The sequence below is a fragment of the Homalodisca vitripennis genome, chromosome 6 (genome assembly GCF_021130785.1).
Source record: "Homalodisca vitripennis isolate AUS2020 chromosome 6, UT_GWSS_2.1, whole genome shotgun sequence".
Taxonomy (NCBI): Eukaryota; Metazoa; Arthropoda; class Insecta; order Hemiptera; family Cicadellidae; genus Homalodisca; species Homalodisca vitripennis.
Genome location: NC_060212.1, coordinates 101,405,531 through 101,431,073, shown reverse-complemented (window position 1 = coordinate 101,431,073; position 25,543 = coordinate 101,405,531). Strand labels below are relative to the sequence as shown.

The window sequence follows — 25,543 nt, the reverse complement described above, 5'->3', positions numbered from 1 at the left end:
TAACAAACTATTCTATCATCCAAGTTTATTGTAGGATTTGTTGTAATAAAGCAGCACTCGGCAGCGCGAATAGTCATTAAGACTATATTACGATCAAGTAACAAACTATTCTATCATCCAAGTTTATTGTAGGATTTGTTGTAATATAGCAGCACACGGCAGCGCGAATCGTCATTAAGACTGCATGTGTACGCTCAAGTAACAAACTATTCTATCGTCCAAGTGTATTGTAAGATTTGTTGTAATAAAGCAGCACTCGGCAGCGCGAATCGTCATTAAGACTACATATGTACGCTCAAGTAACAAACGATTCTATCATCCAAGTTTATTGTAGGATTTGTTGTAATATAGCAGCACTCGGCAGCGCGAATCGTCATTAAGACTACATATGTACGGTCAAGTAACAAACTATTCTATCACCCAAATTTATTGTAGGATTTGTTGTAATATAGCAGCACACGGCAGCGCGAATCGTCATTAAGACTGCATGTGTACGCTCAAGTAACAAACTATTCTATCATCCAAGTTTATTGTAGGATTTGTTGTAATAAAGCAGCACTCGGCAGCGCGAATAGTCATTAAGACTATATTACGATCAAGTAACAAACTATTCTATCATCCAAGTTTATTGTAGGATTTGTTGTAATATAGCAGCACACGGCAGCGCGAATCGTCATTAAGACTGCATGTGTACGCTCAAGTAACAAACTATTCTATCATCCAAGTTTATTGTAGGATTTGTTGTAATAAAGCAGCACTCGGCAGCGCGAATCGTCATTAAGACTACATATGTACGCTCAAGTAACAAACGATTCTATTAAAACCAGCTGACATAAAATATAGAACATTTCAGCGAAATAAACTTCAGAAACTTACTCTTTTCCAAAGACAAAACCTCTGTGACAAAAATTGATCACTGTTATACCAAAAAAATATTATATTAAATTAATTGACGGAAAAATCTATGATTGCAAGTTTCATATAAGAACATATCTGAGTAAAAGATTGCAAAATTTTAAAATTCTATCAACACTCTAAGATTTTAGACTTCTCATCAGATTTCAGATGCTGCACGTAAGAGGAAGGTGAACCGGAGGTATTCTCATCATTCGTATTGAATCAACCTTTCCCGCCATAGTTGCATTATGTGTAAAAGACTCGGTTGCTCCACCGTGCTTTGGGATCGTCATTGTAGTGCACTCAATTGTGCACCTTATGAGACAATGAGAATACCTCTTCACCTAGATTACAATACTTTTTGTAATCTAGATGTCTCTGATTTCGAAACGATGCGGGGGGTTTCGTTTTGAGCTTCTACGTTCTTCGACACCGACTGTTTTTGAATCCCTTCAGAAGAACATGACTTCAGATTTCAGCAGTCAAGTCTGCAACAGCATCAAATTTCAGATGCTGCACTCGAGGAGGGTGAACTGGAGCTAAACTCAGCAACACTCTAAAGCCGTCTAAGGACTGTGTTAATAAACCACGTCAATTAAAAGTTTCGCGCTCCAGCCGCTGTAGGTCTCGCCAATCCAATATGGCCGACTTTGCTTCAAGCCCCGTATACGCCGTTTTGGCAGGTGTCCACTCCATTTTATTCTGTTCTCCCTGTTCTCACCATCCCAGAATTTTTACGACAACTGTCCCACCTCGTTACAGAGGTATCATGTTTCGAACGGAAATATGAGATCATAATATCATTTTACTCGTTAAGTGTCCAGAGTACTTTGAAATTTGCCAGACTATTTTAGTCAGCATAAGTCACTGACTCAATAAAGAGCGCAATATTTTGATACAGTACCGTTTACAGAATTCGCAGGAGCCTCGGAAGTCACGGTTATATCACTGATACGTAGAACTGGCGCTATAAGTAGAATACCTAAGAAGATATGTGTTTATTGTGTGAAATAGCTTAATAACAACTAAAGCAGCCTGCACTAAAATAGTCCGATGATATTTGAGGCTGTGTTGCCACATCGTTGCTAACCATTAGCTATTCACTAAACCTGGAAACAGTGTTGTGCGCGGGGTGTAGGCCGTAAGGGCTGTAAAACGCAACCACAACCATCGTACTATTTCGATGAGGGCTGCTCTAGGAATTAATCTGGCCTTGTCACGAAATGTTATTTAATGTGGCGTTGATATGCAGATTCCATCTCGAATGATCCGATGTCAGTTGCTAAAGGCCATCTCTGTTAAGATTTATAAAATAAATAGAAATCTGCATATTATTGCCACCAGAGCAGCACGTACAGCAATGTCAGATAGTTTTTCTTCTAAACCCCATATGTGCACATGGGCTGTATTGAAAAAGATCAGTCTTTACGAGTAACTTGAGGAGTTTTACCTCCCCCCAATTACGAGAAATGTTTTATACAGAGTATATTGTGAGATTTAACCACTTGTTACATATTGTACTTACCTTTAGTGAACAAACGTAAGTTTATGTATCAACGCGTCGGGACTAAAAACAAGAAAGTTTAGTGTTCATTCACCGCAACGCTTATTGTGTCAGACCCCCTCTCTTTCATCTATGTAATAGGTTAAGCCTATATCTCTACTTTCTTAGCTAGTCAAAACCAGATATGAAATACCAGGCAAGAGCACCGTCTCTCTTTGCCAAGTATTGTACGGGTCTAAGTGCAATTTTATCTTCTCAGTAAGTTCCAGTGGTAAACTAAATTCACAACTAAATCGACGTGCAGTTAAAGTCCTTCAAAGACTCGGTAATCACAGTTTTACAAGGGAACAAACAGGTTTTTCCACTTTTTGTCAAAGTCCATTATTACAGTTTAGACAGATCCGTGTATACTGGTTTTTGTAGTGAGAAACTGAAATGAATTGCTCTATTTGTTGTAAAAGTTCAAGTCTGAAACAAAAGTGGTAGTATGTGGAGGATTAGTGGAATCTGGCTGCGGTACGGTTTCTCTCATATATAATACTTGTATTGCCTGTTACAATTATATTGTGTATTGACTACAATTTTAACAACTTTAAATTTATTTTTAACCTTTGTTTTGCTTTTCTGATCTTAATATTAGGAAAGGTCAGATGAGTTTGTTTCCTTTTATAGTCAGCATTCTATTATTTTAAGGTTATAAATGGAAACACTACCCACGTTTTTATGCAAAAGCAGACATTTATTATTTTTCTAATTCTTTACTTACTTTACCTGTTTACTAACTTACTACTTCCCAATAAAACGTTAATAAACTGTCTGTACATCCGATAAATCAACGCACAAATATTTTAAAGGAATATAAATAACATCAAAATAATAAAAGAAACAATCTAAGTAATATACAGTTTGAGTGTTTATATTATTATAAGAATATTTTTATTTTGTTAAGCCATTTGATTTATATAAAACAATTATATCAATCGAAAGGTGCTCTCCACATGTGCCTTTTGTGGGTTTGAAATATATCCAACTGTGGGGCCCTACCTCACTATATTCCAAAGTTCCACTGTCAATCTCATGCAAGTAAGTAACTGATTACTGAAACAACATTTACTGCTGAGGGTTATTCTCGATCCACTAACCAACCCTAGTATCAGCTGGATGGTTATAACATCTACACACCGATTTAATATCAGCTGGATGGTTATAAACTTTACTAATCAACTTAATATCAGCTATTTCCTATAATGGTTTACTCTCATTTGTTTTCAAATGGTTCTCCTATATTGAATACTCACTGATCTTACTGTGTTGCAGAGTTGCTATCTTATGGTTACAACGTGACCAAATGATGCCGGCAGTAACGTTGAGTATGATGCAGGACAACCATAACCTTGATGGAAGGATCAAGAAAGTGCGGCGAGTAGAGTATGATTTCGAGTTGGAGCGTTTGAGTTGGTGTGTGTTCCAGGCACAGCGTAGGATAGTATTTTTTAGAAAAAACTCTAACATTTTGTTTTATAAGAAACTGAATATATAGTTCCAGGTTCTAACTGTACAGGTATATCACTTGTGGATTTTCTTTATAGGAATTTAATAATAAACATCGTCCCTCATCGATTTTAACAAGGGTTGATAACATTAATTATATTTTGAACCACCCAATCATTTAACAATTGATTATTACTCATTTACTCAAATTACTCATAAACAAGTTCATATAAAACATGTTTTGCAGACACAGATCTCATTTATGTCACCTTTTCACTGCCGAATTATACGTTAAAAGTTTTACTGTAATTTAAATTGAAAGTAATATCTCATTCAAAATGTAAAATTTAATTCTATACATATTATATGATATTAATACATTTTGGATTTCACTTCCCCTATTTTAGGAAACAAAATTGTGAGTCTCGTTAAATAGAACCTTTCCCTACTGTTCTAAATCTGAAATCTTTAAAGCATTTACAATTTTTAGTTGACATGTAAAATATCACCTTCTTTTAGGATATTTTGAGGTACACTTTATAAAGTATTACATGATTTAGAGAAATTAAAAGCAATTTTTTATTTAATGGTAAGAACGCTAAAAACGTTTTTGATTCTTTATTTATTATTATTTCCATTTAAAAAGTTTAACACAGCAACAGATACTCTTAATAAACACGTAGAAAACAGTAGACTATACTTAAATTTGTAATTATAGCTGAATTTCTCAATGATGTAATAACTTTTTCTTTGGAAAGTTTCCTGTTATAATATCTGCAACATTTCCTTCTCTGATTTTTGAAGCTTATTATTTTTTTATCAAATAGCAATGAATTTCACATTTCAAAAGGTATGTACTGCTGTTATAATAGTAGAACAGTTCGTTTGTACTATTCTATAGTGTAAGTATTTGTTGTAATCGAAGAGAGATGTTTGTACGGTACAGATCTTTTCGAGTCTATAAATGACTATATTACATAGATTGATATTATTGTTTTGGTAAAGTTTACTCAATTTTATAAATTAATAATAAAATATATTTATTTACGGTGTAGTTTCATTTCATCCTCGTTTCTAAGTTAGCGTAGAAAGGTAATCTGGTTCAAACCCATTTAAATGATAACAATGATTACAACTAAGCACAAGTTTGATGGTGAGCGCAAGAAACACAGTAAACGAGCTCTGTTAAGTGCTGTGGTAGTTATGGTGCAGCAGAAGAATGTAGGCATCACAAACACCTAACGGAAGTGAAAGTTCTGGAGGGATCGGTCAATCTGTCGAAAATGCTCGTCCCCCTCCAACCTCGCCTCACTGACCTACTGCAGCGCGGCGGAACACCGCAGCAGTCCCGGTGCGAGTCGTAATAACGTCAGATCATAACGTAGAAATTACAAGTCCGACACAAACAATCCACTCTTTGAGACAGTGATTTGTTCCCTAATTGCTCTCCTTATCTCCACGGAGGTGGACGTGGTGTCTTGCCCTGGAACGACCCTGGGTTATCAGCTGATAGGCCGTATCCGGGCTCCGTGATGTGGTTTTTCACCAGACACCGCAGCGACGCCGATACCCAGGAGGCCGCCACCATGAGAGGAACGCCTTCGCCTGCAGAGCTGCAGGATATCATCGTCACAGTTCGGAACATGGTTCAAGGTAAGTACAGGTTTACTTCGCATTATCTACGCTAAGAATGTGACAAACATGTAAACTGCTCACTCCAACAATAAATCAAACCGAAAACTATTTAATTATTATAGTTCACAAATAGCATACCTGTCTTTGATACCTAAGTTCATCTGGGACACGACTGAGTTCCGTTCCATTATAACACAGGTCTGAAAGATCAGCTGCACAATTCAAGTTTATTCGTTGACCTAACCTCAAACTTTGTTATTGTTTCGGTACAAGTAAATAACGGACAGAGTTTTGATACGCAAACTCATCAGAAGAAATCTATTATATTATAACTACCGGTAAAAATTGAATAAAACGCAGAAGTTTTAATTTTATTTCAGCATGATATAAAAACGTTTTTCGTCACAAAAAGTAAGAGTGTCTTTTGGCGCTTAGCAGTTACTTCAGAAAACAACGATTGCGCACCGTAAACAACTACGTTTCCTCCTAGTGATGAAACAGACGCTCGAGGTGAAGTCGAGGTCAGAAATACGATTAGACTCCTGAAGACATCTTAGTTCCATGTGGTGAACAACGGTTTTATCATACGGAAACCAAAATTAGAATTTACAGATTTTAAAAATTGTATTGCGTAATAAATCTTAGTAGTAATATTCTTAAGTTTACATATACAAAACAGCTCTGTTTTTTGCATTTACTTATACTGAAATAATAACAAAATTTTGGGTTAGTTCAAGGGAAAAACTCGAATTGTGCGCCAGATGATCTTTTAGATCTCTGTTACAAGGAAACGTAAAACAGTCACTTTATGGATCTCAAACTCAAGTATCAAAAACAGCTGTTATTTGTGCAGTATTATACAAACTAATATTTCAGTATTGGGATTTGTTTAATTAACTATAATAACAGGCCAACTGCAATATATCCTCAGAAATCCTTAATCACTCTGAAGAATTCTCTTATATTGAGCTATTCCAGTTAAAAGAGCTTATTTTTTGTGATGTCATATCAATGAAATTTGAAAAAAGAGAAAGAGACGAAAGCAAAAAGTGGATTCATGTCAAATGTGTTATACATAAGATTTTTCAAAACATAGTAGTAAATTTAATTCATGTACATAGTCGTATTATATTTATACCGCAAATACCTGTACATCACCAGTGCAATAATGATGCACTTTCAAGTAATAATTTAACTTCTTCGTCTTAAGATTCGTTTCCGAAGCGTCCCATGTATTTTAAAATATATCTTTTAAACATTGATCTTAAAATGTATGAATAAAACAGTACCGGTATGCCTAGCGATAAAAAAGTATCCTCGAACGTTAGCTTGGTTAATTTTTACGAAACCCAATATTTATATTCTGTCAAATATGGTTTCCAATTAAGAAAATCAATCCACTAATAAATTATAAATACATGTTTTGATGATAACAAGCAAAAACACCTTAAATACAACATTATTAAAATATTGTCCATAGAAATCCCTTTTAATAGCTTGTATGTAGGATGGTAAAATTTTTTATTTCAAATTTATAAAAAAGTCTGTTTTTGCAGCAAATAGTACGTATGACTACATCTGTCTGTATTTTAAAGTTTCAGAACTTTACATATTGGATAGCAATTGTATTAATATGAATATAGAATGTTTGATGTTTCTACTTCATTGTTGTTAGATGTTCACAAACCTCTTGCCTAACAAAGGAGTGATCATATATGTATTTTTAATTGCATGCTTATATATTGGTATTTTTATTTTAAATTCGTAACTAAATACTAAAAGTTACAAAAGTGTAGTTAGATGTGATATTTTCAAAATAAGTTCATTGGGTATGAAGCTATTGCAAACAAGTAAATCACTACACGGAATTCAGAATTGTTGTCAATTTTAAACTTGGACGACAATTTCTTAGAAGCCGTCATGCAAGAAAAAGAGGTTAACACGTATAAATATACAGCACTAAAAGTGCTGCATTGGGCGGGTTCGTAGCAAACCTGTAGGGGCCAGATGGAATTTAAATGGGAATTTTAATTTACTTTGTTAATGAACACAACTGCAACGAAATCTATCACTGTGCTGATACATCTTCTCAGATTATTTAATGATTCCAATGCACACTTAAAATGTGTAGTCAAGTTCAACATGTTTTAATATTATGTTTGTTTTTACGTAGTTTGAAAGCAAAAGCAATCGTTAAATTGTTTTCATGTATATAATATAATTCAATTTAATATTAGCTTTAAACTTGGGCGTCGTATATTTTTGAAATCGATTAACTAGCTATTAATAAGTGGATATGTTATGAACAGATATGGAAAGGATATAGGGCTGCAACGTACGTAGCCTATATGGATATTTCATTCAAATTTATTTAGAACTGTAAAAACTAATTTTAGAAATTATAAGTAATAACTTAAATAAAGTGTTGCTAGAAAAAGTGAGATAGGACTCATATGGTCAAAAGAAGTGTTAATTGAGCTACGGGGCAATTCTAACATATGCTAATGGTTTGTTCTAAAATGCGTATTGTTCTGCATGTACTTGTGGAAGTTTTGTCTGTCCGCGTTTTCATTAAATTAATTTTCATTATGATACATTTTTCCAATTATGAGCATGCAATAATAATGTTAAAAGCTAAAAATTATTTAAAATGCCAAATCAAATTAGGGGCTTGTTAAATATTCCATAGAAACCTCACTCAGCATAAAAACTCTACAATAATGACACATTTTTTTAATCCCTCGTTAATTAGTAGCATTTTATTCATTACAGTCACACATTAAACCAAAGTAAGCTTTAATTTAGTCACTGACTGTATTATGTACGATAAAAATATTCTATTTATTAGTCACCGATCCATCCCTGTTTGCCTTCTTCTCGGACATAATATATGAGACTAAGAGATAACCACAAACATCTCTGAGCTGATGACTTGTTTAACTTACCGTATCGTAGAAAAAAGATTATTCTAATATAAGATTTGAAGTCATACTTGTCTCTTCACAACCTTCGGGTTTGTGGTTATTTATTAAACAAGAATCTCATACGCTTATCAATCTACAACATAGCTACATATATTGTATAATCGGATATAACAAATGTAGGATAACCTTTATAAATAATTAAATGGTTTTAAATTGGTTTGCCCTTCATTATCAGGCTCGTCTATATGTCCACAAGATTGTTTTTTCTGTACTGTGAGATAGTGAAAGGAAACTATTAAAACAGTATTTTTGTAACATAAAGACGATAATTTGTGACAAAAAACAGGCAGATATTAGGTACGCGCGTAGTTTCAACCCTGCTTTGCCACTCCGTTTCTTATTCGGAAACGTTGTTGTAAAAAAATAACTACTCGGCAGATTTCACCGAAAATTCTAGCAATATTATAAATGTGAAAATAACCGTATTTGTTTGTTTTGTTTTCACGTGTAAACTATTTAACCAATTGTACTGAAATCTTACATGGAGAATCCTTATGGTTTCTGGTGCGAATATAGGCATATTCTTATTTCAAAACTCCCGCCGGGTTGCACCCCACTGGTCTCAAAAGTAGCAAAAAGTCCCATCTTGTTCTCTTAAGTTGCGAAAGATTAATTTAAAGAGCCTGTTAAACGTAATACACTTTTCTTTGTAAACATTGTTTTATGACAGCATAACCACATGTTTTATTAATTTAAGCCTATTTTCCATGTTTTGTCCTCCTCCGTAGACTAATGGTTATAGTCTCGGCTCTCTAACCGAGAGATCACAGGTTCAAATCCCGGGGAGGTCCAATCATGTACTTTGTAGCGTAATAAAAAACCAGTGCACTTCGAAGCCGGCATAGCTGACGCTGAGGCTTAAACGAGATAAAACAATTCCATTTGTTTACATTTATAGTGTGAAAGCATAAAGTAAGCTTTATATGTCAACCTTTTCTGCAACCACTATTGAGCACAGAGTAAGAAAATATCGATAAGAATATTAAGATTTTGTTAAAATATACTTTTAACTGTACATTTTTTGCAAATATTAAGTATTATAAAAGACAAAGTTCCTATCTAACGTTAACTATAAATTAAAGACTTTTATAAAATCCATATTAAATGTATTTTGAGAGGGAAGTAGGCCTCTCAGACACACACACAAACACACACACACACACACACACACACACACAGAGTCAATTTTTATTTCTAAACTGTTGTTGATTTTGGAGTGTGTTAAATTGGATGCGACAGACTTTGCTACGCCACATAATACAAAGTCAACTGATTTAACAGCTGTTAACACTGTCAGCTGAAGTTCATTTTTTTCTCTTTTTTAAGACTCAGCTACAACTATGTAGGCTTCGATGTGTAAGGTTTTATTTTCAAAGTACACACACTTATTCTTGTCTATACATTATTGGCCCTCCCCGGGATTTGAACCCGTGATCTCTCATTAGAGAGCCGAGACTATAACCATTAGTCTACGGAGGAGGACACTGAAGTTCATTAAAGAGGCAGAAAGATTGTTCACATTAAAATTTTTAAAAATATTTTATTATTGTAAACTGCTTGATCAGTAGTTTATTGCAGATTGCAAAGACAAAGTTGTTATATAATTTAAAATTTTGATTGCGCCAATGATCAATAAACTATCTAATGCCATGGAAATGCTATTTATACGCTGTTATAAAAACTATCTTATTGTACAAAGTTGTGAATGTTTGAACATAGGGTAATCGAATCTGGTTAGCTCCTTTGAAATTGTTACTGTAGTTGAAGAAAAGTAAAATGGGGATAACACACTCTTGCCCTTATACTAGAAGCATATACCCTTATACATATTTATTAATCGGTGAAAATATCAAAATCACTTAAGTACCAAAAATTAATCTAATTTGGATTCCGAAACCAACATATGAGACCATTTTCTTGGTTAGTGCAACAGCATAATTTAATTGTGGAGCCGTAAATTGATTAGACCGGGAGTGAATTTAAACGACCGGCACAGACTCATATTGACCGCAGCAACCTTTTAGTTGTATGATACACTTTCGTCATTGAGACAAAGAGGCAAACTGTTATTGTTATTGAAATCGTCGGAGAACTTCAATAAGTTATTGTGGCATGTTGGAGGGAAATGCTAATCTTATAAAAACTGTTTCACTTTACGACTCAATCCCAAAACACTGTTCTTTAAACTTAAATCTAAAATGGATCAGGAGATTGGAATAGCCTTGAGTGTCTATCGTTTATCTCAGAACTGTTTATTATCTCATAGAAAAAGTACATGAATATATTGTCTGGTTTTTCAACAGGAAATGGCGTGAGAAGCCGCGGGTAACCTTGATTTCTAAAGTTGTTAAATATTAATTAAAGGCCATTGCAATCAACTATTCTGAGTATACATTTTATGTTATTTTCAATTTGTTTACATTTATAGTGAATACAAATATTTTAACGCCGTTTTAGATTTCAGTGATTAGGTAAGTAATCATTAATCTTACAAAATGCCCCAAAACATAAGATGGTCAGAATTTGACTCTGAAGACTCCCTATGAAGAAGTCGGCAAGAACTATGCTAGATGAAAATTCGCTGGACGTGCTTTTGAACTAATATACTAATTCCACCTCTAAATGTTCTAAAATATCAACAATATTTTTCAGTTTATAAAGAAACAAACCCGTAGTCTCATTGTTAATTTACTTTTAGCTGTATATTGTTATATTAAGTATTATATCTAAAAGACAATGTTATTATCTAACAAAGTAAATTAGAATGGCCATACACATAAACTTTTTAACTTATTTTTGTGTTCGTGGCAATAAAACATACTAAACACTGGCGTCGTAAATATAATTCACTCCAACCAGTAGTAGTCATACACGTGCAACGCCTACTAAATTGCTATCAGTGCAGATATGAAATGAAAATGAAATGAAATGAAAATGAAATGATATGAAATGAAAAATGTCTTTATTTACAGAGGCGAAGTTACGACTTAAAAGTCTTCTCTACCACTTAACCTCCAAACAAAACAAACAAAGTAAAATATAATCATACCTATTACAACATTGTAACTGACACGTAAACTAAATCACTTTAATAATTAATTACATATTGGATGTGACATAATAATGTATGTATATTATATATATATATATATATATATATATATATATATATATATATATATACAGGGTGAGTGGCTCTTGGTGTGACAAATTTTTTTGCCTTATAACGCAATGTAAATGTGATACAATGGCGGTTATAAAAAAGTCTAACTCCAAAAATTAGGTCTAAAATGAATTATTTTCATTTTGTCTAAAAACCGTGTTTTTGTACGTAAATCTCATATTTCTCAGCAACGAATAGACATATGTGAACAAAATACATAATTTTTAGATTCTCCGTTAAATTTTCAATTTGAAAAAGTTATCGGTTCAAACGGTAAGAAAAGAAAATTAAGCTTCATGTCGATTCAAATGGCAAAGTTGCTAAGTTTCAGAAAAACTGAAATATCATTGAACCCCACATGTTTAACACACCCTGTACACAAGAATGTTTCAAGTGATATTAAAAACTTTGCCATTTAATGGGCTTTAAAATGGTATGCCATATGACCATAGTTAAGTATTCGGTTACATACTTTTATCGGTTTGAATATTAAAAAAACATGCAAGCTAAAAAAGATTAAAACAATTTAATAACAACTGTACTGAATTTTTATGTTTTATAAAATTGCCTCATAAAACAAGGAATTGAAGATTACAAAAAATTAAAGCAGTTTAAAATAATTTGTGGATGCTAGTTACGGATTAATGGTCACATCCTTTATCAATGTTTTAATTTCTTATCTTATCACTTTCCCCAGTATTATTGTACATTCATTCCTTATCTTGTTTTATAAGACCAGTGTCCACATGAATTACTTCTACCTCCAATAAACTGTTTTTCTGCTCAATTTAGTCAAGTGTAGGCTGCCATGGAGTTCACTACTCGAGAATACGATGATATGCACTTTATTTACGGGTTTTGTGATGGAAATGCGCGTGCTGCCCAAAGAGAGTATCAAGCTCGCTACCCTGATCGCCGACTTCCCAGTCATTCTGTGTTCTCAAGACTCCATTAACGTCTTGTGGAGGGAGGTACAGTTCACAAAAGACCTACCGAAGTAGGACACATTGTTCATGATGTAGGATTAGATGAAGTAAATTCAGTTCGGAATGATAGTAGTAGACAACTTGCTAGAGACGTAGGTGTATCACAATGGAAGGTTTTGGACATTTTGCATAAGAATAAGTTCCATCCATACCATTTTACGCCTGTTCAAGGTCTTAAAGCAACTGATTATGCTCCTAGAGTACAAATCACCCAAACCGGACAACGGAACAATCCTTTCATTCTTTCAAACGCGTTTTAGTATTAGTGTTTGGTGTCGAGTCTTAGGCGACCAATTGATTGGCCCTCACATATTTGATGGAACTGTAAATGGAACAAACTACTTCGATTTTTTGCAATACGACCTACCTAACCTTCTAGATGGTTTGAACAATGTTGAAAGAGACATGATTATATTCCAGCAGGATGGAGTCCCTCCACATTTTAATGCAACAGTACGTCAATGGCTGACTGAAAACTATCCCGAGTGGATTGGACGTGGGGGAACTGTCGCATGGCCTGCCCGGTCTCCCGACATTACACCTATGGACTTTTTTGTGTGGGGTTTTTTAAGCAGGAAGTTTATTCCACCCCAGTAAACTCAGAAGAAGAATTACAAGGCAGAATTGGTCTGGCTGTTCAAAGGCTTCGGGAAAAACTGTATTTTAAAATGACCGTAGGAGCAATGAGAAAGCGAGCAAGAGCTTGTGTGAGAAAAGAAGGTCGCCATTTTGAGAATGAACTGCAATGATTTTACTTTTAATGTTTTGTGTTCATGAGGTATTCTAATTTTCATTTACCTTATTGATAATTGATTAAAGTTCCATTATTAAATATCTTTACTAATGCTCAAAAATTATGTTTACCGTCCTATGACTACTCAGTGTTAACTTTTATCCTATACTGATTTTTTTAAATAGCACAACACCTAAATAGTTGGTATGGCATACCTTGTTTTGTGAGGCAGTTTTATAAATCATAAAATTTAAGTGCAGTTGTTATTAAATTGTTTTAATCTTTTTGTAGCTTGCATGTTTTTTAATATTCAAACCAATAAAAGTAGGTAACCGAATACTTAACTATGGTCATATGGCATACCATTTTAAAGCCTATTAAATAGCAAAGTTTTTAATATCACTTGACACATTCTTGTGTACAGGGTGTGGTAAAAAGATGGGGTTCAATGATATTTCAGTTTTTCTGAAACTTAGCAACTTTGCCATGAAGCTTAATTTTCTTTTCTTACCGTTTGAACCGATAACTTTTTCAAATTGAAAATTTAACGGAGAATCTAAAAATTATGTAGTTTGTTCACATATGTCTATCCGTTGCTGAGAAATATCAGATTTACGTACAAAAACACGGGTTTTTTAGAAAAACAGAAAATAATTCATTTCAGACCTAATTTTTGGAGTTAGACTTTTTTATAACCGTCATTGTATCATATTTACATTGCATTATAACCCAAAAAATTTTGTCACACCAAGAGCCACTCACCCTGTATATATATATATATATATATATATATATATATATATATATATATATATATATGTATAAAAGAAAAACAAAACATGTGTCTTCAACTTGAAAAGCTTAATATTTCGTTACTTTTCAGTAACATTATCAAAAGCATGTATACAATAAAATATAAACAAATATAAAAATGAAGGTTATAAAAAAACATTGGAAACAACAAAACAAAACATATGGTATCAAAGAAGAAAAAATTAAACATGTAACCTTTCCTAAACACAGAGATAGATAAAAAGTTTGAATAATAAATTTAAATTAGCTGTGTCTCAAATTTTAATCCAACTGGTGATTTTGATTGAAGAGCCATTATGTTTGCTTGTTCATATCTTCTTAGTAATAATTTTGTGTGTTCTTTATTGTCATAATTTTGAAATTCTTAATGCCAATTAGAGAGAAAACAAATTTTTCAAAGGTTTTGTTGTGTTTGGACAGCGTGTGCAGATACGGGTCTAAGTAAATTTTGATGTCGAACATCGGCACGATGATTGTTCATCCCTCAGTCTAAGTGACGTAGATGTTTCTCCAATGTAGTCTTTAGGGCAATGTTGACAGGATAATTTATAGACTACATTTTCACTGTTACATGTGATATCTTCTGCAATAGAATATTTTTTGTGCGTAACGCAACTTTTGTAACAGTTTGTAGATTGCATCATATTGCATATTCCACAGCGTGGTTTATTGCATGGATGGCATTTGTGTTTGAAATTTTGACTGTTGTCTTTATCTTTAATGTATTTTGGATGAACTAATAGATTTTTCAGATTTGGTGGTCTTTTGAAAATAATTCTAGGAGGTCTATTAAAAAGATCCTTTGTTTCTGGAGATTGTTCCAATATTTTGTAGGCGGTCTTTATAATTCCATTTACTTTGTATAATCCAGGATGGTACTGAGTTACAAATTTGGCATCTTTTTCCACAACACTTAAAACATGGTTTTGTTGTTTTTAGGCTTAGCTATTTCACTGTTTAATTAATTTTGCAGGGTATCCTCTGTTGATTAATGAATTTGATAATGTTTGTTACATAATTTTGGAAGTCAGTGTCATCTGTACATAGATTCCTTAGCTCTTAGAGCAAGACCCTTGGGTATAGATTTCTTTACATACTGTGGATGGCAGCTATCATATGTAAATATTGCATACTATTTGTGTCCTTGACATGAATTTTTAGTTTTAAAACGACCGCTGTTTAATAAAACGTCTACATCAAGGAAGGTCACAGAATTTTGGCGATGTTTTCCAGGTGAAATTTAGTGATGAAAAATCGTTTAATTCTTCTAGGAATTGTTTCAAATGTTCCATTCCATTATTCCAAAACAAGAAATATATCATCAATATAACGAAACCAAGCCAAGGGTTGAAAATTTTTGGGTTGATAAAAAGTTTTTCTCGAGTAACCCCATAAAAAGATTGGCGTATGAAGGAGCCATTTTTGTCCCCATCGCTGTGCCCTTTATTTGAAGAAAGTTTTTTGTCTAGAAACTTAAAATTGTTCATAGTCAAGATCATAGTAATTAAATGAGTGATAAAATTAGAAGTGGGTAAAGTGTTTTTCGGTCTTTCATCTAAAAATTTCCCAATTGCTTCGACGCCCTCATCATGTGGAATATTGGTGTAGAGTGATTCTACGTCAACTGTAGCTAATATTATTTCACCAGATAATGGTTGAGGAATTTCCGATAGTCTTTCTAAGAAATGATTGGTATTTTTGATATAGGAGGGCAACTCTCTAACAAAAGGTTGTAGAATGTCATCTACGTAAGCAGAAATTTTTTCTGTAGGGAGCTCCAATACTTGCAACAATAGGCCGGCCTGGAGGAGGTCTTACTAGTTTGTGTGTTTTAGGGTAACATGTAGAATACAGGTGACTTTGGTTGTGTTGGGATTAAAGTTTTAAGTATATTATCAGAAATATTTTGCTTGGGGCCATTTTCTAAGAGATATTCTTTGATTTCTGCACTAAAATCGTTAGTTGGGTCTTTTTTCCAGAGTCATGTACACAGTAGAATCTTGTAATTGCCTGTTAGCCTCATTAATATAATCACTCCTATTCAAGATTACTGTAGAATTCCCCTTATCTTTACCTTATATAGGTAAAATTACGATATTTTTGTTATATTTTAAAGACTTAATGGCTTTTTCTTCCTTAGATGTTATATTTTTTAATTGTGGCAAGTTTTCAATAAATTTTTGATCAGATACATTGGCTAATATTACATTTAGAAAACTGCTCAATAGGATGGTCATTGGGCAGGGGTGGGGGTGGGGGCTGCCATCCAGACTTTGGTTGAAATTTTTTAAGGGAAAGCGGCAATGGCTCATTGACATTGTTCTTATTTTCATGTTTACTGAAATAAAATTTGATTCTAGTATCTCGTGCAAATTTTCCAATGCGTCAGCAATCAAATTAATATGGTTGAACCTTGGGGTAGGGGAAAAAGTTAATCCTTTTGTTAAAATTGAAATTTCATTAATATTAGGTGTATAATTTGACAAATTCTCAACTTTTACAGAAGGGTTTGTTGGTGGTAATAGATTATCTCTCTGTTCTAAAAACTGTACCTTGCTGTAATGTTTTTATGCTGTAATGTGTTATTGGATGGTTCTTGATGTGGTGAAATAAGGTTTAAATTGACAATTTCTTCTGAAGGTTGAGACTTAGAGAAATGCATGAAATTATTGTATCCTGGCAAGTCATTTCCTGTATATTGTATACACAATTTTGATAACTTTTTAAGTAACCTCTTAGATTTTTTAGCCATAAAAACAGTTCAGTTTGTATCATTATTTTTATTTATATTCATGATTATATTAGGAAAGAGCGAAAGTCATATATATATATATATCAATTATAATTAAAATTAACCATTTCGATTAAACTCTAACATAAATCTCTTTAATACAACAGGCAACTAATAAAACTATCCTATCCTAATAAGCTTTCATTCCCCATCCACGCAACTTACATACAGTTACCACAAGTGTGACCACAAGAACCACCAACCGTCACTCCCGCCGAGTCCGCAGCAGAAAGGCCCTAACCTCCGCCCCAAAGCGATCGCGCTTGTCAATACTTCTGATGTTGTCTGGGAGAGCGTTCCACAATCGACATGCGGAAACAGTGAAAGATTTATTATATAAGGCTGTCCTATGAATTGGAGTTGATAATAAAGATGCACCCCTACGAGTTCTACGTGCACTAATATCAGACATAAAAACGAAACTTTGGGCCAAATAACTTGGACAACCATTGTGGATTAGTGCGTGCAACAGACTAAGTACATGAAGATCTCTAAGTTCTTTGGATTTTAATCGGGATAATTGCTCAAAATAAGAAGATACGTGATCATCACGTCGTAAGTTGAAAATAAACCGAATACAATAATTCTGTGCACACTGAATTTTATTAGAAAGGTCAACAGTCATGTCATTGATCACCACATCACAGTAATTGAAGTGAGGTAAAAGTAGAGTTTTCACGAACATCGCTCTAACATCCAAAGGGAAGTATTGTGCAAATCGCTTGAGGCCATGTATACAGGCAAAAACCCTATTACACATTAGTGACACCTGATCAGCCCATCCCAGGTTTTTGTTGATAGTTATTCCCAGGTTTTTTACTTTTTCATTGTAAACTATTTCTTTGTTGTTCAGAATCAGTCTTGGAGCAGTATTAATGTCGATTTTAGTAATAAGCCTTTGATAGCCTATTAAAATACAGTTAGTCTTGGTTTCATTAAATTTCAGTCCATGTCTGCAATCCAGTAAGCTATTGAATCAATATCAGAGTTCATTCATTACTTGTACACAAGTGTCCATCTCATAAGGTGAAAAGTGGCGGTAAATTTTTAAATCGTCAGCGTACAGATGGAACTTTGAGTGTCGGATGCTAGTAGTTATGTCATTAATGTAGAGTGTAAAAAGAAGTGGTCCAAGTACAGAACCCTGAGGTACCCCTCGGGTGACAGGTTTCCACTCGGAGCACCCATTGTCAGTCTTGACACACTGCTGTCGCTCGGAGAGATATGACCCCACCCACCTGACACAACCATCAGAGAAACCATACCTCTTCAATTTGATCAGTAAAAGAGGGTGAAACACGCAGTCGAAGGTCTTGGAAAAATCGAATAGAGTCAAAATTGTAGCTTGTCGCTTGTCCATAGCAAGTCTTATATCTTCTGTGATTTTTAAAAGGGCTGTGGCAGTACTGTGGTGAGGGCGAAACCCAGATTGAAATACCGACAAAATATTACCACTATCAATAAAACGGGAGAATTGTTGGTGGACTATTCTTTCTAAACACTTGGATAGTGCAGGCAGTATACTAATAGGTCTTAAATCAGATGGAGCTTTAGGGGAAGAACACTTATTTAAGGGACGGATTTGAGCACGCTTCCATATATCTGGAAAAGTTGAGGACATTAAAGATTTATTAAATATTGCAGTAATAACTGGGAGGGTGACTGGCAGAGTGCTCTTAATGAACTTGATTGGAATGTTGTCGGCCCCGACTGCATTGCTAGACATCCTCATGACCGCCCTGAACACCTCAGACTCAGTCGCCGGAGTGAAAGAAAACTGATGAACAGGTCTGTCAAGCGGAGAAGCCTCTAGCTCTATGACATAATTTGGATTTAAATGGGTTTGTTGGTCACCATCAGATTTGCCCATTCCCAGCTCTTTCAGTTTCGTCCACAGGGATCTAGCAGTTGATTGATTCTGAGAAAGAGAATTGTAGTAAAATCTAATTTTAGAATTTCTAATTTGTTGCTGTGTCTGATTTCTCAGTCTTTTATATAAGCTCCAATCGTACTGATTCTTTGTTCGCTTAGCCTTGCGGAAAGCGGTGTCTCTTTGTCTTTGCAGATGGCGAATAAAGTCAGTAATCCAGGGAGCAGGCTTTTTTGTTACACGTTTGAAGACTATTGGAGCATGTTTATCAAACAATTGAAGAATTGGGGAATTAAATTGAAAACCCATATCATTCACGTCATCAGAAAATAGTATTTCATGCCAAGAAATATTGGAAGTATCGAAAATCAGAAGGTCAAGATTAAAGTTTTTGTAGTTTCTGTATTTAATAAACTTTGGTTTGGGTTTGGGGAGAAGAAGTTTGTAGATTCAAAATATCAAATCATGTTTTGAAAGTCCAGGGGCAGGCAGTTGTCCATGGTGCGCAATGAGGGTCGGGTCACCGACAGCAATTATGTCCAGCCAGGTGTCGGCAGCGGCAGTATGGTGAGTGGCATGAAGTGGTAGTATAGTCATGTTACAAGAAAAAAACATGTCGGATAAAAAGGTTTGATCGTAGGTAACTGGTCCAAGTAAATCAGTGTTAAAGTCCCCCATCACAATAACATGACTACAGCGAGCCAAGAGGTTAAGAAGTTCATGTTCGAATTCAGCAAGATAGCCAAGGTAAGGAGCTCTGTAACAGACGGCAACTAAGATGTGTGATATGTTAACACTGACATCTAGAAACATATATTCTGGGCGTCCAGCTCTGGATGTGTCGGATGATAGAAGGATAGAAGCAGGAAGGTGAGACTTGACATAAACGGCGACACCTCCGCCACCCTTATGTAAACGGTCATTCCTGAACAAGGAATATCCCGTCAACTCAACAGCCCTGTCACTCAAAGAAGGTTTGAGCCAAGTCTCAGAAACTACAATTAAATCAAACTGTGAAGAGCAAAATATAGTTCTGAAATCGTCAATATGACAAAAAAGCGATTGAGCATTAACGTGAGCTGCCTTTAGAAAAATATCGTAGGGAGAAAGTGTTCGGCAGATAATTTGTGAGAGAGGGAGAGCGCTATCGCCCGGGGTGGGACCATCAGCCGGGGACCCCAGCCCGACAGCGCGGGCAGCGAGCGGCAGGCGACACCGACAGACACGAAATTGTGGGTAACCCTAGCATACAACATACATTCTCACATACATTCGTAAAACATTGTAAATTTACACAAGATGCACACTTAAACTTACGGCAAATCATGACACTGACAAGGTATCGGCAAGATACTTACTTGAATAACATATTAAATTTTGAAGCAAATATGCAATATGTAAACATAAAAATGTATTTCTACTTATACTAAAAAAAATTAAACAATAATAATCAGAACTGTAAAATATTTGAAGAAGAATATACACATACCTACTCACATATACATACATACACATATATACATAAACACACATACGTATATGTGCACATAAACCTAAACTACTGATTGATATATTGATTATAATATATGGAATTTTTTACAATATGTAGTAAAAAGGAATTATTGAAACACTTGTTTTCATAACAAACATGAAATGTACAATTATGTGCTAAAAAAGTAATAATAATAATAATTGTTATACAGCACTATGCTGTGTTTTATATGAAACTAAAAATATATATCTGAGCTCACAACAAACTAAATTAAATAATTGCTAAATTAGTAATTGCAATATAAAACTGCATATTTAAGTAAATGAACATAAATAATATATATTTATATTATAAAGTGTTGTGAATTGACAAAATAAGTGTATTACTATATTGTAGCTTGAATAAAATACTTGAGTGTGGAATTTGTTTAAAGTAAGATAAAAATTAGAAAATTTAGATTTATTGTAGCGCAAGCATTATTAGTGAAAAATTTATATTTACAATCAAAGAACCTGAATTTAAGGCATTTAACACTAAAAAATAAAGATATATAAATATTTATGTATACCTATGCTTTGTGAAAAATAATAAACTGGAAAAAATAAATAGTAATTTAGCATTTGTAACTAAAACTAAAACTGTATTGCCAAATTATAAATAAAAGCGGAAAAAGAAATAAAACTTACAACTAGTTAACGTTGGTGAGACGCTGCGCCGAGGGCAGCTCTGCCAATCTTGTCGCCGCGCCTTTGTTGCCGTGTCGGTCGACTCACAGAACTCTCCCGTCCAGGGTCCAAGTACTCCTCGATCCATGTTGTGTGACTGCTGCCCTGTAGACCTCCATCCGGCGCGCAGTCAGGTCTTCTCGGATGGAGATACCGGACCCTTTAAGGTTCTTCTTGGCCGAGAATGCTCGTTGACGCTGACGATAGCTGGTGAACCGCACTATGATAGGGCGGTGCCGTTTCACTCCGTCAGCCGCTGGACGGGGTTGCTAACCGACGCGGTGGCTTCTACCGATGGACTCCGGTGGCAGCTCAACCCCCAACTTGTCCCGACACAACTCCTCCACCAACTTGTCCGTGTCCTCACCAACAGTCTCCTCGATTCCGAAAATCCGCAGGTTGTCGCGCCGCTGGTATTGTTCCAGATCGTCCGTCCTTTCCGCCAACCTACTGTCCAGCTCAGTCACTACTACTGTCAAGTTGGTCACCTCATCTCGCAGTTTTCTCACTTCTTCATTGACGGTCGTAAGGGCTGCACGCACCGCCACTTCAACAACGGTCCTTATTTCTTCGGACATCCGCGAGACAAGTTTGCCGATAATATCCTCGCCCGAAAGAAAGTTGTTTACACAACGCTCAACAAGCGCCGGGTCAAGCAGTTGGGTCGTCTTATCAGCTGGCATTGTTGTTGTGTTGTCAGGACTAGATGCAGACGACGTGGACAGCGATCGTTGGAGAACTGGCTTCCTATTAGATGTAGACAGCGCGACCGCCTTGCCCTTTGATCCCGATCGTAACTGCGGTGGAGACCGGAACATTAACCTTAAAATTAAACCGAACTAAAAAGGATATTGAAAGTTAATAAATACTGGATTGAAAGAAACTATTATGAACTGGATGAATATTGATTAAAATACCTCAAACTGATAAATGTTATATCTGATTAATTAAACAATACTACTGAAATTAGACAAAACTAAGGAGCCGATCGAACGTGTGTTATCCTGTCAGTGGCATCCCCTCTCTGTTAGATATAAGAGACAATATAGTCTAACCTTTACTTTACATTTAAAGCCTGTTATAAATTAGTTGTCTTTTGACAAAAGTAGAATTCTCAGAGCTGTGTATGTATTGTACATTTTCTTGATCAAAAAGAGGCAAAATAAGCTATGTAACAAAAACTACTAACATCCAAGTAAATTAAAATGAGCATAAATATATTCTTTTAAACATATTTTCTTAATCACGGGGAGGAGGCAAACTCAAAGGGGAGGAGGTCATACAGGTGCAAAACTGCATAGTATATATATATATATATATATATATATATATATATATATATATATATATATATATATACTATATATATATACTATATATATATATATATATATATATACTATATATACTTATACAGGGTGTATATTATGTCTGGAAACACCCAAATATATCCTTTAATAATTTAAATATTAATTTGAAACCTCTTACAATCGTGATAGAGATTGGGCATCTACTTTTTGGAACAATGTTTTGTTATGTCACACCAACGGGGGACGTCTGCCGAGGGTATCGTGAATATTCTTAATGGAAGCCTATACCTTGTGATACATAATTTTAAAGGTAATAGCTTACTGAATTGAATGCCACAAACCGCATCTCAAGGGAATTATTCTATCAGAAAATAGAGCATTTTTTTTGTATTGAAAATTTACTGATGTTCAACAATGTAATTTTAACATGGTTCTTGCCACAAAATGTGTTACACTAATTTTTTAGCATTTTTTTTTAAATGTTCAATTAAATAAAACAAAAATTTCATTTTAAGCTGGTTCTATTAGCACAAATTTGCCAGTTTTTTATTACAGTACAATTATGGAAATACTTATGTTATTGATTTCTTAATTACAAATAAAAAATAATGTATGCTGTTAGAAAAGTCTTACAACAAACGTTTTACCTGCATTTGGTGTCAAAGCAATTGTTCGAACTGTGTTCCTTCTACGGTTTGACAATGAGCCAATCTTGTGTAAAATGATTCGACAGAGTTGCCTAACATTTCTTCAGTTATCAAAGCAATCTCCTCTATAAATCCTGTTTCTTAGGTCTTCCAAATTATGAGGCTTTCTTCTATAAACATTGGATTTTAAAATGACCCCATAGGAAATAATCGATTGGTGACAAATCCGGAGATCTTGGAGGCCATTCGATTTCTCCTCTTCGGCCAATCATTTATGAGGAAACCTTAAATCCAAATACTCTCTTACCTGTCTCCCATAATGGGGTGGAGCACCATCCTGCTGAAACCATACATTATCAAAGTATTCTCCTGATGCAATTTGAATAGCTGGGATTATTTCATTTTGGAGCATATTGTAGTAAAGTTCGGCATTTAAGTTTCCATTGATGAAAAAGGGTCCAACAATTTTGTTACCTAAAATTCCACACCATACGTTCAGTTTTTTGTGGTTGCTGTGAATGGGACTCAGTAATCCAATGTGGGTTTTTCACTAGCCCAGTAACGGCAATTGTGCCTGTTAACATTGCCATTTATGAAAAAAGTTGCCTCATCAGAAAATAGTATGTTGGTCAGAAAATCTCTATTGTCATCACATTTGCGTCATCACAAGTTCACAAAACTCAACTCTTCTGTCGTAATCATCCTCACTTAACTGTTGGACTAAATGAACTTTAAATGGTTTGTATTTATTAATTTTCAAAATCTTACTCACAGACATAGGGTGCATATCATGTTGCTGTGCAGCTTTTCTGAGCGATGTATGTGGGTCTTCAATAAATGTTTGCAAAACATCTAGTGCCATGTTCTTCATCTGTTGCAGATTGTATCCTACCCGACTTTGGCCGATTACCGTACACTCCCTGTCATTTCAAAACGCTCAATAGTTTTTGATATTGTTGAAACACTTATGGGATTCCTTTCTGGGAAAGTGTCATTAAACAAATTACAAACTTCCCGATAAGATCTTTGACGATCGCCATATCCTCGCATCATCAACAGAGTAATTCGTTCTCTTTCAGACAATTCCATTAAAATGCCAAATAAAAAACTGAACTACTGTAATTAGATAACTTGTTGACAGCAATGCTTCAGAGACACTGATTAACTCGACAGGAATGATATGACCTTTGTCCATTTGTAATTCCCAAAGCTTATAGACCTGTCTAGTGAAAGCTCCATGCTCAACAAACTGAAACCTGTAGACCAGATGATTAATAACACAATAATGTTTCTCATAGGCTAGTGACCTTTGTCTCTTTAAACCTTCCTGCTGGAAAACACCAAGTACAGATTCATAAGTAATCAGAGAAAGTGACTCATAAGTTTTATTCATTGTAATAAAAACTGGTAAATTTGTACTAATGAAAACCAGCTTAAAAATAAATTGTTTATTTTATTTTAATTGAACATTTAAAAAATGCTAAAAAATTAGTGTAACACATTTTGTGGCAAAGAACCATGTTAAAATTACATTGTTGAACATCAGTAAATTTTCAATACTAAAAATGCTCTATTTTTCTGATAGAATAATTCCCTTGAGATGCGGTTTTTTGGCATTCAATTCAGTAAGCTATTACCTTTAAAATTATGTATCACAAGGTATAGGCTTCCATTAGGAATATTCACGATACCCTCGGCAGGACGTCCCCCGTTGTGTGACATAACAAAACATTGTTCCAAAAAGTAGATGCCCAATCTCTATCACGATTGTAAGAGGTTTCAAAATTAATATTTAAAATTATTAAAGGATATATTTGGGTGTTTCCAGACATAATATACACCCTGTATATATAAAATATATTCTTGATTGGGAAAGAAGTCAAAATTAACTATGGAACAAAAACTACTAAGACTGGAGCAAATTTAAATGGCTATAAATATTGAATCTTTTGACATTTATGGATTGTGGCAACAAGGAACAATCAAAATTGACATCAGAAATATACTTCACTTGAACCAGAAGTGCTCATACACGTGCGAAGCCATGGGTAACTGCTAGTATTATAGAAATCAATGTAGATCTTCCAAAATAATATAAAAACGAAGAACAGACAAGGCCGAAGAGCTGCAAGAGTGTTTACTCTCCTCACTTCCAACATTACGAGGTGTTTCCTTTTTCTTCTAGTTAGATGTTCCAACGGTATGTGCTATTCTCATTGATCGAGCCGATTCTGTTTCCGGAATTGACCGTAAAGATGGCCAAATGATTGGTTTTGATTGAATGACAAACTGCTCTTCTAAGTTGCCCGCAAGGATTTTGTAAATGTAACACAGTTGCCTTTGACGAGAATTCCCCCAACACATAGGGCGAAGTCAAGTTGCCAGTTTACAGTGAGTCTATTTTGGGGAAACATTTCACTGTGGCTATTATCGCCTGTCGACTTATTGAAAAAAGTCACAGAGACAAACAAGTTATAAAATACCATTACATACCAACAAACT

At 34.6% G+C, this 25,543-nt stretch overlaps 2 protein-coding genes across 4 annotated transcripts in view; both read left to right on the top strand.

Moving 5' to 3' along the window:
• Positions 1-4,939, top strand: part of LOC124364660 (alpha-tocopherol transfer protein-like) — a 31,821-nt gene extending 26,882 nt beyond the window's left edge. For all 3 annotated transcript variants that reach the window (XM_046820299.1, XM_046820300.1, XM_046820301.1), the window contains exon 7: positions 3,719-4,939. In XM_046820299.1, the coding sequence (XP_046676255.1) occupies positions 3,719-3,753 (35 nt within the window). In that variant the 3' untranslated portion in view covers positions 3,754-4,939. The remainder of the gene's footprint in view (positions 1-3,718) is intronic.
• A 263-nt stretch (positions 4,940-5,202) lies between these two features.
• Positions 5,203-25,543, top strand: part of LOC124364659 (clavesin-2-like) — a 32,127-nt gene continuing 11,786 nt past the window's right edge. The window contains exon 1 of the mRNA XM_046820298.1: positions 5,203-5,545. Within this exon, the coding sequence (XP_046676254.1) occupies positions 5,425-5,545 (121 nt within the window). The 5' untranslated portion in view covers positions 5,203-5,424. The remainder of the gene's footprint in view (positions 5,546-25,543) is intronic.